The sequence below is a fragment of the Nerophis lumbriciformis genome, linkage group LG04, assembly GCF_033978685.3.
Source record: "Nerophis lumbriciformis linkage group LG04, RoL_Nlum_v2.1, whole genome shotgun sequence".
Taxonomy (NCBI): Eukaryota; Metazoa; Chordata; class Actinopteri; order Syngnathiformes; family Syngnathidae; genus Nerophis; species Nerophis lumbriciformis.
Window position 1 is genome coordinate 54,806,333 of NC_084551.2, and position 20,972 is coordinate 54,827,304.

General features: G+C 40.6%; 1 protein-coding gene across 3 annotated transcripts in view; it reads left to right on the forward strand.

The window, feature by feature from the left end:
• necap1 (NECAP endocytosis associated 1) overlaps positions 1–20,972 on the forward strand; it is a 24,983-nt gene continuing 4,011 nt past the window's right edge. For all 3 annotated transcript variants that reach the window (XM_072913062.1, XM_061957371.1, XM_072913063.1), the window contains exons 1-6: positions 1–124; positions 10,967–11,067; positions 14,436–14,540; positions 14,608–14,689; positions 14,781–14,889; positions 18,601–18,754. In XM_072913062.1, coding sequence (XP_072769163.1) covers positions 24–124; positions 10,967–11,067; positions 14,436–14,540; positions 14,608–14,689; positions 14,781–14,889; positions 18,601–18,754 — 652 coding nt within the window. In that variant the 5' untranslated portion in view covers positions 1–23. The remainder of the gene's footprint in view (positions 125–10,966; positions 11,068–14,435; positions 14,541–14,607; positions 14,690–14,780; positions 14,890–18,600; positions 18,755–20,972) is intronic.

Sequence of the window (20,972 nt, forward strand, 5' to 3'; positions counted from 1 at the left end):
CTGACCCGAATTTAAACGTCAAGATGGCGACGGAGGGTCAGTTCGAGTACGAGTCGGTCCTCTGTGTCAAACCTGAAGTCAACGTGTACCGGATCCCACCGAGAGCATCCAACCGGGCTATCAGGTGAGGACGCGGCGGCGGCGAGGGCGGGCGAGCGGTTCCGGCGGCGACCTGATTGATGTAGCATCATGCTAACCGCTAGCATGCTATTTGATGTAGCATCATGCTAACCGCTAGTATGATGTTTGTTGTCTGTGTGTGCACTACACTATTACACAAAACTACATTCACAATCATGGTTTATATTTAGGATTCGTCCAATATTTGTGTTTGTTGTGATTGGCAGTCCTGTATCCGCAGACATACACTATATTCATACTTGCCAACCCTCCCGAATTTTCCGGGAGACTCCCGAAATTCAGCGCCTCTCCCGAAAACCTCTCGGGACAAACATTCTCCCGAAAATCTCCCGATTTTCAGATGGAACTGGAGGCCACGCCCCCTCCAGCTCCATGCGGACCTGAGTGAGGACAGCCTTTTTTCAAGATGGGAAGACAACAGGGTGACAAGAACTAAATCATCCAGACTAGAGATAAATTGTATTATGTTTATCTTACCTAAAAATAAATATATTTATTAATTAAAAAAAAAAAAAACTAAATACGTTTTTACTATATTTTGCTAAAAACATCAACATTTATTGTATTTTTATTTGTATTTTTTCTGACTCCTTATTGCATCCAGCCATAGAATTATACATTAAAATAAACATATTTGAAATAATTAATTTTAAATTATCATAATTCATTTAAAATGACCATATTTAATTATTAAAATAATTGCTTGTTTATCAACAACTTTAGCATTTTATTCATTACATTTTGAAGCTCTCAGAAGCCAAGTTATGTTATATTCACTAAGATTTATTCATGCAAGTTTGAAGTATCAATTATCTAAACACAGTTTTGTTTGCATATTTTCAGGATGTAGATATATATATATGTATATATATATACATATATATATGAAATACTTGACTTGGTGAATTCTAGCTGTCAATATACTCCTCCCCTCTTAACCACGCCCCCAACCACGCCCCGCCCCACTCCGACCACGCCCCAGCCTCCCGAAATCGGAGGTCTCAAGGTTGGCAAGTATGACTATATTGCCAAAAGTATTTGGCCACCCATCCAAATGATGAGAATCAGGTGTCTTAACCACTTGGCCCAGTGTATCAAATCTAGCACTTAGGCATGGAGACTGTTTCTACAAACATTTGCAAAAGAATTGGCCGCTCTCAGTGATTTCAGAATCAGAATAGTTTTTATTGCCATTGAGAACGGGTTCACAAACTAGGAATTTTTCTTGGTGCAACATAAAACACATATAACACAGATTTGGTAATAACAAGAGCTGTAACTGAGCTATCAGATTTTGTTATAGACTTAGAAAGGAATTCAAAGGAGCTACTGTTAGGCGTTATTGTTCATGTGCCTGATGGCCGAGGGGAAAAAACTGTTCAGGTGGCGGGAGGTGTGGGTCTGGATTAGGGATGTCCCGATCCGATATTTGGATCGGATCGGCCGCCGATATTTGCCAAAAAATGCGTATCGGCAAGGCATGGGAAAATGCCGATCCAGATCCAGTTGAAAAAAAAACTCCGGTCCGTGTTTTCCAACGCACCGATTTAAATAATACATTCCACTTTTCTGCTGCTCCCTAATTTCCGTTCCGCATTTTCCAGCACACCTTCAACACATCCACAATTCTCACGCAGTTGCTTTTAGCTGCTGGCATTACAAGACAGGCTCTTCTCACTCTTTCCTGTGTCTCCCTCTCACAGACAGCGAGCGCACCTTCTTACACACGTCACATACTGTCACGTCATACGTCACATACGTATACGTCCTCCCCGAGCAGAGAGGTAGCAGCATGGCTAACGTTAGCTGTGATGCTAGCGCAGCCGCTAAGGTGCGCGCCTGCTCAGACGTCCTCTGTGCACGGCAAATCTATGCCACGCACAAAATCAAATAAAAAAATAAGCGCATAACAATTTTCGACACACGGACACGACAGAGAAAACCGTTTTCGTCATCATTGTTCAAATATTGTAATGTCTGTCGAGACGCTTATCTCCGTTCGGTGCCACACGTCCACACCATCAAAATGCTGAGGCAAAAATTTCCAGATCAACACAGTCTGAAAAAATTAGTGATCTATTTAGTTGTGATTTCCTTCTCTGCGTGAAAGTTTAAAAGTAGCATATATTAATGCAGTATGAAGAAGAATGTTTTAATGTAGACATGCAAGCCTTGAAAGAAAATTTTGAAAATCAAGACTACATTTCCTGCAAATGGGTGCATTTCTACCCTATATTTTAACTTTAGATTTATTCTTTTGGCTGTCTTTTTGACACTTACATCCGGCGCCCCCCTCCACACCCCGGATTATAAATAATGTAAATAATTCAATGTGATTATCTTGTGTGATGACTGTATTATGATGATAGTATATATCTGATAATATATATCTGTATCATGAATCAATTTAAGTGGACCCCGACTTAAACAAGTTGAAAAACTTATTGGGGTGTTACCATTTAGTGGTCAATTGTACGGAATATGTACTTCACTGTGCAACCTACTAATAAAAGTCTCAATCAATCAATCAAAACACATAGAATCATCATACTGCTGTGATTATATGCATCAAGTGTTCATTCAAGGCTGAGGCAAAATATCGAGATATATATCGTGTATCGGAATATGGCCTTAAAATATCGCAATATTAAAAAAAGGCGATATCGCCCAGCCCTAGTTTCAATGATGCCATTTCTGTTTGTCATGTATAATTTTGTCTATTTTGTGTTTATCCTTGAATAAACAGGTCAGTTTCTTGTTACCAACCATTGTGTATTATTCAAACTCCCCTAATTCAGCTGGCTAGTTGTTATCAAGAGTACTAAAACCCTTTTCAACATGATTCTGACAACTAAGTAGGCTAAATAACTTTAAACTTAAATACATGCTCGGATAGGCCAGTATCGATCAGTATCGGTATCGGTCAGTATCGGTATCGGATCGGAAATGCAAAAACAATATCGGTATCGGATCGGAAGTGCAAAAACCTGGATCGGGACATCCCTAGTCTAGATGGACCGTAGTCTCCTGCCTGAGGGGAGAGGGGAGAATAGTTTGTGTCCAGGGTGAGAAGAGTCAGCTGTGATCCCACCCACACGCCTCCTTGCTGGTATCAGACAAGGACAAGTAACAGGTGGAGAAAATCCTCAGTGCTGAACTCTGTAGAACTTACACCTGGCTCGCTGACAACAAGCTATCCATACACTTGGGTAAAACGGAATCCATCCTATTTGGGTCCCACATCAACCTTCAGAAAGTAAATGACTTCACTATAAAAGTGGGTGACATTGTTATCACCAGGAAAGATGAGGTCACCTACCTAGGTTCCATTCTAGTGGCTAATCTTTCCTGTGATAAAATGGCAACCAAGGTAATCAAAAAGGTCAACCAACGAACGAGATTTCTCTATAGAATCTCCTCTCTGGTCAACAAAAGCACCATGAGGATTCTGGCGGGAACTCTCGTTCAACCCTTTTTCGATTACGCATGCACCTCCTGGTACCCTAGCACCTCCAAAACCCTCAAATCTAAACTCCAAACATCCCAGAACAAGCTAGTCAGATTACTTCTAGACCTCCACCCCAGATCACACCTCACTCCTACCCACTTCTCCAAAGTGGGCTGGCTCAGGGTGGAGGACAGAGTAAAACAACTTGCACTGAGCCTAGTCTATAAAATCTGCTACACCTCCCTGATACCGAAGTACATGTCAAACTATTTCCTTAACGTAAATGACCGCCATAACCACAACACCAGGGGGAGCTCCACTAACCACGTTAAACCCAGATTCTGAACTAACAAAGGTCTTAACTCTTTCTCTTTCTATGCCACATCAATGTGGAATGCGCTCCCAACAGGAATAAAAGAAAGTGCATCTCTATCCTCCTTCAAAACCGCAATAAAAGTTCACCTCCAGGCAGCTACAACCCTAAACTAACACCCTCCCCAGATTGTTAATAATCAAATCTAAACAATCAAATGCAGATACTTTTTCTTATGTCTCTCTCTCTCTCTCTCTCTCTCTCTCTCTCTCTCTCTCTCTGCCCACTACTTGCTGTCCATATCGGATTGTAAATAATTCAATGTGATTATCTTGTGTGATGACTGTATTATGATGATAGTATATATCTGATAGTATATATCTGTATCATGAATCAATTTAGTGGACCCCGACTTAAACAAGTTGAAAAACTTATTCGGGTTTTACCATTTAGTGGTCAACTGTACGGAATATGTACTTCACTGTGCAACCTACTAATGAAAGTCTCAATCAACCAATCAATCCTGGTCCTGGAGGAGAACAAGTCCTGGAGGGATGGGAGCTTGCAACCAATCACCTTCTCAGCAGCACGTACCATGCGCTGCAGTCAATGCTTATCCTGGACTGTGGCGCCGGGGAACCACACGGTGATGGAGGAGGTCAGGATGGACTCGATGATGGCTGAGTAAAACTGTACCAGCATCTCGGTCGGCACCTTAAGTTTCCTCGGCTTCCGCAGGAACTACATCTTCTGCTGGGCCTTCTTGATGAGGGCTGATGGTTGGCTCCCACTTGAGGTCCTGGGTGATGGTGGTGCCCAAGAAACGGAAGGAGTCCACAATGGAGACGGGGGTGGGAGAGTCAATCAGGGTGAGGGGGGATGGTGGGGTTGTGACTTTCCTGAAGTCCATGATCATCTCCACTGTTTTCTGGGCGTTCAGCTCCAGGTTGTTGAGGCTGCACCAGGACGCCAGCCGGTCCACCTCTCTCTTGTAGGCAGTCTCATCGCCATCCGAGATGAGCCCGATGAGGGTAGTGTCGTCCGCAAACTTGAGCAGCTTTACGCACTGGTGCAGCAGTTTGTATACAGGGAGAAGAGCCAGGGGGAGAGTACACAGCCCTGAGGAGTACCAGTGTTCGTGGTTCGACTGTCCGAGACAATCTTCCCCAGCCGCACGTGCTGTCTTCGGTCTGTCAGGATGTCATTGATCCAACTGCAGAGGGAGTCGGGCACACTGAGCTGGTAAAGCTTGTCTCGTAGCAGTCGAGGGAGGATGGTGTTGAAGGCAGAGCTGAAGTCCACAAACAGGATGAAGTGGAGGGCCAGGTTCACTGCATCATCCACAGACCTGTTGGTTCTGTCGGCGAACTAAATCCAGTCGGGAAATTTCCTCGCTCCCAAATATTCCAAAGTCAACTTTATTATAAGAAAATGGAAGAGTTTGGGAACAACAGCAACCCAGCTGCCAAGCAGTAGGCCACGGGAACTGACAGAGAGGCGTCAGCAGATGCTGAATCGCATAGTGCAAAGACTTTCTGCACAGTCAGTTGCTACAGAGCTCCAAACTTCATGTGACCTTCCAATTAGCCCACGTACAGTACGCAGAGAGCTTCAGCTGCATCTAAGCCAAACATCACCAAGTCCAATGCAAAGCGTGGGATGCAGTGGTGTAAAGCACGTCTCTAGAGCAGTGGAGATGCCTTCTCTGGAGTGAAGACCCCCCCCCCGAGTGGTCCACCCTGGGTCCTGACTTTGGACAGCTAGTGCGTCATCTTATGTGGTCACCGAATAACATTTCTGGCCAGATTTTTACATATGGCTCCTTTTTAACTTGGATATTTAAAATGATACATTCCAAATGCAATCTTAAAATGTACAAGAAATTACAAGTTAGTTGCATTTGAAAGGGTATACCTGCATTATTATACGTATTGTCATTAGGCCTACACCAGTGGTTTAATTTGGTCTCCAAATACCATTGACAGTAATATCGTTTATCAGCTATTATTTGGAGGTCAATATATCGTTGAGCAAAATGAGTTGTCGGCCCAGGCCTAGATACGAGCAAAACATGTACCTATGCAATAGAATAGATCCCTATTCTTTATCAGAAAAATATTTGTCGAGTGATTTCAAGAATTATCTGTCGCCGGGGTTCCCAGATATCTTGAACTATCTGGCGCTCCAGACGTCATTCTACACGACAAAACGGACGCAGACTTGGAAAAGCGTGGAGGTCCACAACTTCTTTGTGTGTGGCGGGGTCAAGAAAATTGGTTTTAAGACTACGGGATAAATCGTACATTGGTTTTGCTCGTGTAAGGTTGCATTTCATGATTTTAACTTTGCATCTTGCGAGGCTGTGTTTTTGTAAACAAACTTTGAGTAGAACTCGATAGCCTTGATTCACTCTTGTACATTTTTCCATTAGGTTAACTACTCAGAGATCATCAGAGAAACCAAAAATTAAAATACAAATATCAAGATAATACTTTCATGGGACATACTAAACGTTAAAAGTATATATATATATATGAAGTGATCACTGCAAATTAATGTGTTCTTCGACGCTGCTCCTTTGGGACTGCAATGCTACCCTCTAAAGGCCTAGTGGCCACATGCGTGGACAGCACCTTTTTAGCTCTTATTTCCAAAATTGTGTACACTACTGAATTGGGGTCTTATGGCCACTTATGTGGACACTTACACTGCCATCTGGTGGTGTCAGAAGAGTATAACATACAATTGAATTTGGGGGGAAAAAAGTGTAAAAATAAGAATTAGGATGTCACTAAATATGAAGTACACGTTTTTGTACTTATGGACTAAGTACATCATATCAAAATATGATTCTGAGTTTTTATTCTAATTAGGGTCCAATAAGCCCAAATAGCAAAGTGAAATTAAAAAAGCATGTAAACAACGGGAAGAGCTGGACGAAGTGGCTGGGGAGAGGGAAGTCTGGGCTTCCCTGCTTAGGCTGCTGTTCCCGCGACCCGACCTCGAATAAGCGGAAGAAGATGGATGGATGTAAACAAACAGCTTGGGCCTTAAGAGGCTATTGTTTATATTCGACGGCCACTTTTTTTTTTGTCGTCGTTTCAAAGAATCTTGACAACTTTTCGCCCTGCTTGATTACCCCCGCAGAACCTTTAATCCTTTTGGCAATTCAGAATTTCTATGCGCAGTCAAGGCGTTGAGGGGATCTGGTTTGGTGGCTGCAGGATTAGGTCTCTGCTTTTTGCAGATGATGTGGTCCTGATGGCTTCATCTGGCCAGGATCTTCAGCTCTCGCTGGATCGGTTCGCAGCCGAGTGTGAAGCGACTGGGATGAGAATCAGCACCTCCAAGTCCGAGTCCATGGTTCTCGCCCGGAAAAGGGTGGAGTGCCATCTCCGGGTTGGGGAGGAGACCCTGCCCCAAGTGGAGGAGTTCAAGTACCTCGGAGTCTTGTTCACAAGTGAGAGAAGAGTGGATCGTGAGATCGACAGGCGGATCGGTGCGGCATCTTCAGTAATGCGGACGCTGTATCGATCCGTTGTGGTGAAGAAGGAGCTGAGCCGGAAGGCAAAGCTCTCAATTTACCGGTCGATCTACGTTCCCATCCTCACCTATGGTCATGAGCTTTGGGTTATGACCGAAAGGACAAAATCACGGGTACAAGCGGCCGAAATGAGTTTCCTCCGCCGGGTGGCAGGGCTCTCCCTTAGAGATAGGGTGAGAAGCTCTGTCATCCGCGGGGAGCTCAAAGTAAAGCCGCTGCTCCTCCACATCGAGAGGAGCCAGATGAGGTGGTTCGGGCATCTGGTCAGGATGCCACCCGATCGCCTCCCTCGGGAGGTGTTTAGGGCACGTCCGACCGGTAGGAGGCCACGGGGAAGACCCAGGACACGTTGGGAAGACTGTCTCCCGGCTGGCCTGGGAACGCCTCGGGATCCCCCGGGAAGAGCTGGACGAAGTGGCTGGGGAGAGGAAAGTCTGGGCTTCCCTGCTTAGGCTGCTGCCCCCGCGACCCGACCTCGGATAAGCGGAAGAAGATGGATGGATGGATGGATGGGCAATTCAACGGTTCCAACAGCCTAAAACAATGCGAGCATAGGACATTTTTCTTTGGGTAAGGGAAAATGACGCTCGGAACGCTTTGAAAACAGACGTTTGCTTGATGTCAGGTAAATAGAAATAATATTACATCTTTGATTCCTGTGTGTCAAGAAATTGTGAATTTTTGAGTGTGCTAAGGCAGCATTAAAATGTTTTATTTATTGGGCAGAATAATAATATTAGAAAAGAATAATAACTAAAATTCACTTATTCGCACAAGTTGAGCTGGACATTTTTATGTTTTTGTCAGAATAATTGTATATAAGTTATCACACAACTTGTTTGCTTGCAGTTCAGGTTGCCCTGCGGCCTGTAGTTACGATCCACTGGTGCTTACAAAGATGTCTGTGATCTTATCAAGCAAAGGGCGGACACCTTGTAAATATCCACTGTGTGCGATGGAATGCGCCGTAGAGGTGTCGGTTTCTCAGATCTGGACAGCCACGGGAAGGGCCTTATCAGGACCCCAAATCTACGAGCAGAGAGGGGGCAAACCTGACACCGCTCCAAGCACCTTCTGTATTAACTGTTTATGACCCAGTGCAGCTGCTGCATAATGAGACCCCTCCCCTTAGAAGCAGCTGCAGCTATGTAATCAGGGAATGCCCAAATAAATGGGGAGGCGTGGAACTTTTTCCTCAGACACTGTACGAGGGTGCAGGTCCACGCGCTCTCATGAGCTAAATTGAGTCCTGTCTCTGAATGATTCCTTGCTTCTTGTCCTGTTTAATAGATAGTTCGGTGTTGGAACCTGACAGTTTTTATCTGCTTGTTTTTTGACTTTTTTTAATGAATATTCCTTGTTTTATTGCTACTGCTTTTTCTTGTCAATTGTTTGGTTTGTTTAGCTGTGTATTGTCTGTACTTATTTTAGATTTTTTTATTTTTTTATTCATTTAAAAAAAGATGTGTACAGCACTTTGGGTCAGTAGTCGCTGTTTTTATGATGCTATATAAATAATTAAACCTTTACTTTGAAGAAATAAACTATTGAGGAGGTTAGAGCAGATATTACACTCATTTGTTTGGTTACTTATAACACAAAGCGAAATGTTCCCTATGTATTTTAGCATATATGATTGACCTATTAGTTTTAGTATATTCATCATAGGAAAAAAAGCCCCAACATCCTTCAATTTTTTTGTTCGCGGTAAAAAAAAGCTTGTTTTCTTTTTTTTCCTTCATTGGACAAAACATCAGCATAACAGAGTCCCACGAGGATCTCGATTAGTCCATCAGTTGCCGTATGCAAAGTGAGTAGGGCAGATGACGTAATCATTCGGCCTTAGGTTGCAGCGAGACGCACACTCTCCACGTGAGTCACGTTTTTACACCGAGCAAAATGACACCCAAGCAATAGTAGCACAAATATCCTCTGCTGCAGTGTTTTTCAACCTCTTCTGAGGCAAGGCACATTTTTTTCATTAAAAAGCGTTAAAAAATTAAACTCCACCAGGTCGTCGTGCCTTATTTTGAGTTTGTTGGTGTTTTCCTGTGTGTAGTGCTTTAGTTCTTGTCTTGCGCTGTTATTTTGGTGCCCTTTCCTGTTTTGTTGTTGTTTTCCTGTCGCGGTATCATGTCTTCCTTTGGAGCGCTATTCCGCGCACCTGGTTTGTCTTAGCAAGCAAGGCTATTCACGTTGTTGCTGTTCTTCTTTGTGTGGACATTGTTGATTGTCATGTGATGTACGGATGCACTTTGTGGACGCCGTAAGTTTTTGCTGTCGTCCAGCATTCTGTTTCTGTTTCCTTTTGTAGCCAGTTCAGTTTTGCTTTCGTTTTGCATAGCCACTGCCTTTTTCTTTCCCTTTTTGTTCATTTTTGGTTTAAGCATTACATAACTTTTTACCTGCCCGCTGCCTCCCGCTGTGGTCTGCATATTGGGATTAGGGCTGCAACAACTAATCGATTAAAATCGATTATAAAAATAGTTGGCGATTAATTTAGTCATCGATTCGTTGGATCTATGCTATGCGCATGCGCAGAGGCTTCTTAATTTTTTTTATAAACCTTTATTTATAAACTGCAACATTTACAAACAGCTGAGAAACAATAGTCAAAATAAGTATGGTGCCAGTATGCTGTTTTTTCCCCAATAAAATACTGGAAAAGATAGAAATGTAGTTTGTCTCTTTTATCCGATTATTATTCAATTAATCGAAGTAATAATCGACAGATTAATCCATTATCAAATTAGGTGTTAGTTGCAGCCCTAATTGGGATCACAACAAACCATCCTCGTCTCACCCGACACATTCCGACTTTTTTACAATTAACTACCTGCTGCCACCTACTGACATGGAGTATTGCGTGGTTACCCTGCTGAATTTTACACAGCACAGACACTAAGCAATGGTACATTATTTGCAGATTATAATTATTGATACTCCTCCACATCGAGAGGAGCCAGATGAGGTAGTTCTGGCATCTGGTCAGGATGCCACCCGAACGCCTCCCTAGGGAGGTGTTTAGGGCACGGCCGACCGGTAAGAGGCCACGGGGAAGACCCAGGACACGTTGCGAAGACTATGTCTCCCGGCTGGCCTGGGAACGCCTCGGGATCCCCCGGGAGGAGCTGGACAAAGTGGCTGGGGAGAGGGAAGTCTGGGATTCCCTGCTTAGGCTGCTGCCCCCGCGACCCGACCTCGGATAAGCGGATGAAGATGGATGGATGGATTTTCCATCCATCTTCTTCCCCTTATCCGAGATTATTGATTTGCCAAAAATATTTTTTTGGACTAATTAGGTGAAGTTGCATAATTTCCCACGGCACAGTGGTTGAAAAACACTGCTCTGCTGTCATCATCGGCGGTCACTCGAATGAGTATGACGATCCTTCTGGTAGGGGTGTATCCCTTTATGGAGGATGCCTGTGCGTGACTTTGTTTAACGTGGGGAGACTGGTGCACAGACAGTCACCACACGAAGAATTATGCAATTAATGTCTGTATGGTTGTGTCCCAGGGCTGCTGATTGGAAGCTGGACACTCCTGACTGGTCGGGACGCATGCGAGTTGTGGCGAAGGGAAAAGTGGCCTACGTGAAACTTGAGGACAAAATGTCAGGTGAGAGAGAACTAGGCATGGCCTAAAATCTTTGTTGTGCTATATAGCAAAATAGAACCCCCTAGAATTGGCCTTGGTTCTGCTACATGATGAGCTCACCCTGATTCATTATCTATGCACTCTCACACACATTTATTATTTCCTCTCGTTTAATGGGCTTGGCACACACATCGAGTAAACTTTCAGTTGCCATACCCGTCAAGGCGGAACAACCCAGGTGGACAAAAGCATGAGAGACGGGCGACCGTTTTAGAGATTGCGTCGACCTTTATATACCCCGGTTCTCTCCGGAGCTAGTGTCAGAATTGTTTGCATTTACTATTTGTACAATAAATGGTTAAACTTCAATTCTAGTCACCTCTCATGTTTTTAGAAAACCTTAGAACTGGATCTAGGTGGACTCTCCCCTCCTAAAGGGGAGGGAAGTGGTTCCTAATGTCATTGTAAAAATATTTGGTATGTGAATGATAATATACCGTAACTAGAGATGTCCGATAATGGCTTTTTTTCCGATATTCCGATATTGTCCAACTCTTAATTACCGATTCAGATATCAACCGATACCAATATATACAGTCGTGGAATTAACACATTATTATACCTAATTTTGTTGTGATGCCCCGCTGGATGCATTAAACAATGTAACAAGGTTTTCCAAAATAAATCAACTCAAGTTATGGAAAAAAGTGCCAACGTGGCACTGCCATATTTATTATTGAAGTCACAAAGTGCATTATTTTTTTTTAACATGCCTCAAAACAGCTTGGAATTTGGGACATGCTCTCCTTGAGATAATCCTGATACCCACTACAACTATGGAAAATACTACACTTTGACTTTCACAAAGTGCATTATTTTTTTTATTTTTTTTAAACATGCCTCAAAACAACAGCTACAAAAACAATTAGGCACACAGCTTCAGTCCAGAGTATACTAGAGTAATAAAGTAAACAATAACATAGTCCTCATTTAGTGCAAGACTGCCTGGCATACTGTATAACAGGGAATTATAAACTGGGCTCACATCCATCTTCCGCTTGTATTCATAGTGTATCTCCTTATGATTCTTGAAGAGGTGGGAAATCTAATTGCTGGTATTAAAGGAAGACATCTTGGTTCCTCCTCGCATAACCAACTTTTTGCAGTCATTGCAAATTGACATTTTTTTATCCGTCAGAGACACTTTAAAATAATCCCAAACCATAGACATGGTGTCGTTAGTCAGTCACCGAGCGAGCTGGCTTGTTGGCCACGGCTACAGCACCGGCAACAACACACTCTTGTTGTCGTTATGCTGCGCTCGCGGCGGTTTGATGAGGTCATCAAGCGTCGCCAGTAAACCTCTCATGCTGCAGTCGTGCTGCAACTCCTGTGTTGTGTGTGGCAGAGGGGAGACGCAACTGCTTTGTACTGCTCCCTACGTCCGTGTTTTACCGGATATGTACCGCTCCGTACAGCGGCGTTTTAAAAAGTCATTATTTTTACCTTTTGAAACCGATACTGATAATTCAAGCTTGCAAGCTATGGAGTTTGCCGTCAATTATTTATTGTAAAGTGTATAAAAACAATAATGGAAGCTAGACCAATAAGATGGCAAAAAGCAACCACTTTCATGTGGTATTAGACAGAAAGGAGGACTTTTTTTCTCCTCCATTTGAAAATGTGAACGTTATAAAAGATTGTCACACACACACTAGGTGTGGTGAAATTATTCTCTGCATTTTGACCCATCACCCTTAATCACCCCCTGGGAGGTGAGGGGAGCAGTGAGCAGCAGCGGTGGTCGCACCCGGGAATCATTTTTGGTGTTATAACCCCCAATTCCAACCCTTCATGCTGAGTGCCAAGCAGGGAGGTAATGGGTCCCATTTTTATAGTCTTTGGTATGACTCGGCCGGGGTTTGAACTCACGACCTACCGATCTCAGGGCGGACAATCTAACCACTAGGCCACTGATCAGAACTACTGATTGCAATCAATGCAAGTCATCAGAATCAGGTAATACGCCAACTTATATTCTTGTCTTCATGAAAGAAAGGAATCTATATGTGTTAAACGTTTAACATGTTAACACAAACGTATCTTTCACAAATAAATCTATATCAATTATACATATGAATGAGGTAGATCCCCTCCACTTGGTCAATTGACAAGTAGCTCGCCTGCAGAAAAAGTGGGGGCACCAATTTAGTGTTGCCAATCAACCTATACCCAGGTGCATGTTTGAGTACCCGGAGGGAACCCACGCAGTCACGGGGAGAACATGCGAACTCCACACAGAAAGATCCCGAGCTAAGAATCGAACACAGGATGTGAGGCACACGCACTAACCCCTGTACCACCGTGCTGCCATACCAATGCTCATACTGTAAATGTTCATTATTATTTTTTGATCACAATTATAATAAGATTAAAACACTGGATAGAATGCTAACTACATCAGCTAAATATTACATGTATTTCTTTATTGCCTTTTATCACCAAAATGAATAAAATTGTGTGAAATAATAACATAAGCAAAAACGACTTGTGGAGGTTGCCCTCTTGTGGGTTCTTCTGACACAAAGATCCTCTCTCGTGAGCCCAGTAGTCTGAGGTAACAAGTCTTTTTATTTTCATACAGCCATCTGGTTTTGCTTTCCAGCAAAATGTCTCTCGGTCTCATGCGTCTGCTCACCAGCCACTCCAACCCCGTGTCTCGTGCAGGCTGCTGCTAATAAGGGCGACAGGTGATTAGATAACAAGCCCCAGCTGGGCAATCTACTCACCTGCCGCTGGCTTCGAGGCCGGTACTGCACACTTCACTCCGCGGCAGGCCCGCAGACCACGCCCCCCTCCACACTACTATTGGTTCTGATTTAAATCCTTTTGGGTTTTTTTGTATCCAGGGACTTATTTCCCGACTTTGTAAACAATTACAAAATCTATATCGGGATAATAAGTATTGATCTAATCGCTGTAGTCTTGACTATATACTGACAATATACTTGGTATAGTTATTGCCAATATTTGTATGGATCCGCCCACTCCATTTGCATACAAAAGCTTTACCTTAGCGGTTAGCATGGCTTACTGTATTGTACCCCCACTACGCCACACACTACACAGCACATACAATATTAAGCATATTTAGCTAATCCTGTAAGAAACTTGCATTATTTGCCGCCATGGAGGTGAGGATTAATTCGCTGCTATCTTGCTCGCGTGGACGCTACATTGCTTTACAGCGTGGAGGGACGTTAGCCGCTAGCTCCTTGTCAGATTTGCAGTACACAGCTAGAATATGTCATTGATGTGCATTATCGCGATTGGACAGAAGTATTAAAAGCTATATACATTGTCTATATTCATGTGGTGGCACCCTGCAGGAGAGCTGTTTGCCCAGGCGCCCGTGGATGAGTATCCTGGCATCACCGTGGAAACGGTGAGCGACTCGAGCCGCTACTTTGTGCTCCGCATCCAGGATGATAACGGTGGGTGTGTAGTGTTCTGTTGTTGTTGTTGTTGCTTGAGCATCTTTAACACCCTTTCTCTTCGCAGGCCGCAGTGCCTTCATTGGCATCGGGTTTGGGGACCGAGGGGATGCCTTTGACTTCAATGTTGCACTGCAGGACCACTTCAAGTATGTCAACTATTGTAGTTCTAAACACATACTTGGGCTTTACTCAGCTCCTTTGGATGTGTTTGTGTTTTGATGACTTTGGTGTCTTCAGGTGGGTCAAACAGGAAGATGAGTTCAGCAAACAGGCCCAGGCTCCAGACTCTACTCCTAAACTAGACCTGGGCTTCAAAGAAGGACAAACCATCACACTCAATATCGGGGTAACAACAATGGCGGCACCTTGGAAATGAAAACTACTTTTGTCCCATTTCACAACTATTCCCACATATCATGGCTAGGGCGTTTATTTATTCAATCTGCAGATTAGGGCAATTTTTTTCTAAAATTATGTCATTAAAATAATATAGAGTATGCTATTGCTGAAAACTATATAAATGTTTTGTATCGGGCGATATCGATAATTATTGGTATTTTATGACCTATCGTAAATAGGGAGAAAAATATTTTTAAAGGGGAACTGCAGTTTTTTGGGAATTATTTTGCCTATCGCTCACAATCATTATGAGAGATAAGAACACACGTCTTTTTTTTTAGGACCTTAAAGATGATAAATGCTTGAAAGGCTAATTAATGAGCCTTCAAAACCCTCCATCAACGTTTTATATACACACTGAAAGTATATATATAATGTAGTAACAGACACCTTCATAACAATATGTAATATGTTCAATATTTACCCTATTTTGGTCATTTTAATCATTTCCGGAATTTCTTTCCACCCCACAATTATCTCCGTTTCCATAGCAGTGCACTTCCAGCAGCAAATTTGTGTTCCTACTCCTGGAAACAAACATGAGTGTCTTCTAATTATGACAGACTTGGTAGCAGACAACAAAGACGACTATTTTTGGACAAATAAGGATTCACAACCTTATCTTTTGGAAGCTAAATATACTGAGGATGAATTGCTGCCTCGAAAAGCCAGCACGAAGGAAGGGTGAGAGACGTTGGAGCAGACAGAAGGAGGTCGGCGTGACATAAATGTGGAGTCGAGCTATGCCTACATAAATGGAGCGCTTACCCAAATAAACGGGAAAAAAATTCTTATATACAGATTCTGTAATATGATTGGTCATGTTTTTCAGTCAGTACAGATTGGTGCCGTATCACATTGTATTGTGCAGTACAAACTCAAAAGCTAGCTTATCTCTTCCGTAGCTAGCTTACGGCTAATGCATTAGCATGCCGTTCCAGGGCGACGGGTTAGTACGCTAGAAAAAGAGTTAATCAGTGTTTGGTCTTACAATAACAATGTCACTACAGCTTGGTTATTATACAGGTTATGGAACGTAAAGGATGTATTTATTGACGATTTTTACATTTACATATTAGAATGCCGAAAAAAATGGTTTTCTTGTCTCATAATGACTGTGAGTAATAGGCAAAATTCCCCCAAAAAGTGCAGTTCCCCTTTAAATGTATACATTTATATTTCAAATGTAACCTTGCTCTGATTTATAATCCATCTAGCTATTGTTGCATCTGACCAGTCTTCCTCTCAGGGAATACAAGTCACTGGTCAATCCCAAGTTCTTTCAGATGACATATATGTTGAGCAAGGACCATCAAGACAGAATAGGAATATTATCAAGTTTTACTAAAGCTTTAGGAGACCAGTCCTTACAAATGTGCTAATACCAGCATCTCGAAGTGGTCTGAAAATCAAACGGGAAGAGACAACTTATTGAATACGAAAACAGCCCCCACCCTGCCCAGAAAAGAATACAGCCTCTTTGTTCTAATACTGATAAGGTAAAAAGGGACTATACTATAGTCCCACATTCCAACCCTTCAAGGTAAAGCACAGAGTTTACTTGCAGAAATCAGATACAAGCAAAAAGAGTACACATGGGAAAATATTAGCTGCTTTAAACATGACTATGAATAAAGAAAGAACTCTTAAAAATGTATGCATTCTCCACACTATGAAGGCAGAAAGGAAATGTCAACACAAGCATGGAAAATACTCAATGTAGGGGACGGCGTGGCGCAGTGGAAGAATGGCCGTGCGCGACCCGAGGGTCCCTGGTTCAATCCCCATATAGTACCAACCTCGTCATGTCCGTTGTGTCCTGAGCAAGACACTTCACCCTTGCTCCTGATGGGTGCTGGTTAGCGCCTTGCATGGCAGCTCCCTCCATCAGTGTGTGAATGTGTGTGTGAATGGGTAAATGTGGAAGTAGTGTCAAAGCGCTTTGAGTACCTTGAAGGTAGAAAAGCGCTATATAAGTACAACCCATTTATTTATTTAAACAAAATATTAAAGTCACATTGAAGACTTAACAATAAACTCTTAAAATGAAGAAGCAAAAATAAGGAATGTGTCAGAAATGCGTAACAAAATGTAAGAAAATAGTGCAAAGTGTGAGAATGTAAACAGAGAAACCTGAGAAGAACTATTTTCAGCAGGTTTAGTGGCAGGTAGTTACAGCTGTGCTCTGAAGTGTGAGCACAGCTAGGGTGGTGTGGTATTAGTGGTCTTGGTGTGGACGAGTGCCATTTACAGACCACATTGGTCTGACTACTGCCCCTTTTTTTAAAAATCCAAAAAAGTGGTGACTTTTTCTCTTTTTGCCACGATATTTTTATTTTTGACTTTCTCTTCTCAATTTTAACTGCTTGCGGCCCAATTTAGAATTACTATTACTAAAAAGCATAAAAAGGTGGAATAAAAGAGCAAACCGGTGAAATGTAACGAGAAAAAGTTGCAATGTTGACTAATAACACCAAGCTGCTGCAAAGGCACATTTTTTTTTCTTTAAAACTCATTGCTCAAAAAATTATAATGAATCAAAATCTATTTTATTCAAGGCTTCAATTATTTCATATCAAAATTCCACTTTGAATTTAGTTTTTTTGGGGGGGAATATTGCATATCTTGTGTTTTTGTTATAAAAAACAAAACAAAGGGTGTAACACAAAAAACAACCAAAAAAAAAAACATTTTAACCAACGGATAGATCTGAAGTTAATAGAGATTAAAGTGTTGAAAGTAAAAAATAAAAAATAAATAAAATATATATATACACACACGTGTGTGTTTATATACATATATACGTGTGTGTGTGTGTGTGTGTGTGTGTGTGTGTGTGTGTGTGTGTGTGTGTGTATATATATATATGTGTATATGTATGTATGTCTATATATACGTGTGTGTGTGTATGTGTATATATATATATATATATTATATATTTATGACTTATTTTTAACACTTTTGAATCCCTGAGAATTTTAATGGGATATTTTTCAAAACTGTTGTTGCTCCAAAAATTATGTTTTTGTGAATTACTGACTTATTTAAGGTCTCAATGACTTAATGCACATCAGATATCCATTTAGGACATTTTGAAGGAATAATTGCATATAGTCTGTTATTTCCATTAAAAATAGTTTTCTTTAAAAAAAAAAAAAAAGGTGCATTAAACATTAAAGCAACTTCATATTGACAGATCACAGATCTAAAGTTGATCTAAAGATTTAAGCATTGGGAAAAAACAACAATAATATATCAATAATTTATTCGGGTTCCCAGGACCAAACTAGAGGATCCCTAAAAGTTAAAAAATCTATATATTGTATTTGTTCTGAAAATGAAAAATATCAAAATGGCCACAGCATGCTGTAGTTTTCCAGTGTGTGGCCGTCAGTGTAAGTCACATTAGAGGAGATTACAGACATCTAGCACCACCTGTTGTTTTTCTGTGCACCATTTCTTTGTTCAAGTCAAATTTGAAGGAGCTCCTGCTGATCTTTGCTTTCCTTTTTATCTTTTTTATGGGCCCAAGCCAGCCTTTTGTCCCATCTCTCTGTCATATTTCATACAAATAGACACATGTAGCTGCCAGATTGTACATGTTTACATATTGTGTTCTGCAAAGTTACACAATATAATCCGATGTCATTTCTTCCAGCAATCCAAAAAAAAGGACCGGCCTCGTCCACAGAGTTCTGGTGGTTTTGGAATCCTTCCACCTCCACCTGGAGGCAAGCTAGCCCCGCCTCCTTCTTCATCCAGATCTAATAACCACAACGTGGAGCAGACACCTGCAGGAGGAAATGACACAGGTGAGTAATTGGAAGCCTGTATTTGTCTCCTTTCCTGTCAGGAGTGTATTTAGTGGACTGTTGACTCACCACACGTCAGCTTTTTCTTTGATTAATAGCATACAGTAGCCAGATCTCTACTGTTGAAGGAGAAGCTTCTAGAAGCAACACCTAATACACACGTGTTTGCAAAGGAACATTTTAGCCCAGCTGTTGGCCACATTTACTGTTGTACACAGTTTATATTATGTACACAGTGCACATAATGTAGACAGTGTACATAAAGTACACAGTGTCGCTCGCTACTTGTCCCACGTTTCCTCAAAAAAATTTGGAAAAAAGCTTCAAGCCTTGTCCAGCTGTTAACTGACGTGTACTATTTATGTTTACAGCACTTTTACTGCAAATGTTACTTATCGGCCTTCTTGACAACTAATAATCGTATCGGTGTCTGAGAAGCAGCCAATGAGATGTCAAGTTTGCAGTCATGTGACCAAGCAGCAAAATGACATAATATGGACATAGTATAGACATACTATGGATATAATATGGACATAATATTTATATAATACGGACATAATATAGACATACTATGGACATAACATTGATATATTATGAACATAATAAGGACATAATATGAACCTAATATTGATATAATTTGGATATAATATGGATATACTGAGGACATAATAATGATATAATATGCACCTAATATTGATATAATATGGATATAACATGGACATAATATGGATATAATAAGGACATATTGATATAATATGGACCTAATATTGATATAACATGGATATAACATGGACATGATATGGACATAAGGATATAATATGGATGTAATATGGACAGAAGGATATAATATGGACATGATATGGACATAAGGATATAATATGGACATAATAAGGTATGTAATATGGACATAAGGATATAATATGGACATGATATGGACATAAGGATATAATATGGACATAATAAGGATATAATATGGACATAATATGGATATAATATGGACATAAGGATATAATATGGACATAATAAGGATATGATATGGACATAATATGGATATAATATGGACATAAGGATATAATATGGACATGATATGGACATAATATGGACGTAATATGGACATGATATGGACATAAGGATATAATATGGACATAATAAGGATAAAATATGGACATAATAAGGATATGATATGGATATAATATGGACATAAGGATATAGTATGGACATAAGGATATAATATGGACATAATAAGGATATGATATCAACATAATAAGGATATAATATGGACATAATAAGGATATCTAATATGGACCTGATATGGATATAAGCATATAATATGGACATAATAAGGATATAATATCGACATAAGGATATAATATGGACATAATAAGGATATAATATCGACATAAGGATATAATATGGACATAATAAGGATATAATATCGACCTGATATGGACATAAGGATATAATATGGACATAATATGGACATGATATGGACATAAGGATATAATATGGACATAAGGATATAATATGGACATAAGGATATAATATGGACATAATAAGGATATAATATGGACATAATAAGGATATAATATGGACATGATATGGACATAAGGATATAATATGGACATAAGGATATAATATGGACATGATATGGACATTAGGATATGATATGGACATAATAAGGACATAATATGGATATGATATGGACTTAAGGATATAATAAGGACATATTATGGACATAATATGGATATAATAAAGAAATATGGACATAATATGGATATAATAAAGAAATAAGGACATAATTGATTGATTGATATATTTTTATTTCAAATATGCATTAAAAACAAGAGCAAGCCTGATCCAATACAGTGCTACAGCCTGAACAGCCATTTTAACAAAATGAAAACAATGGAGAATAAAAAACGAAAACAAATGAGCATTGGACTTTATTTTTATTTTTATTTATTTTTTTGCATATTTGAAAAGGAGTGAGAAGAAGTTTTCACTTATTTAATCCCACCCCTTTTCTTTAAATCATAAATTACTCTAAGCTAGAACTACCTGTTCACTCTATGTACAAACTTAATGAACTTGTATATACATAAATTATATATATATATATATATATATATATATATATATATATATATATATATATATATATATATATATATATATATATATATATATACATATATATATGCACACTACACACATACAT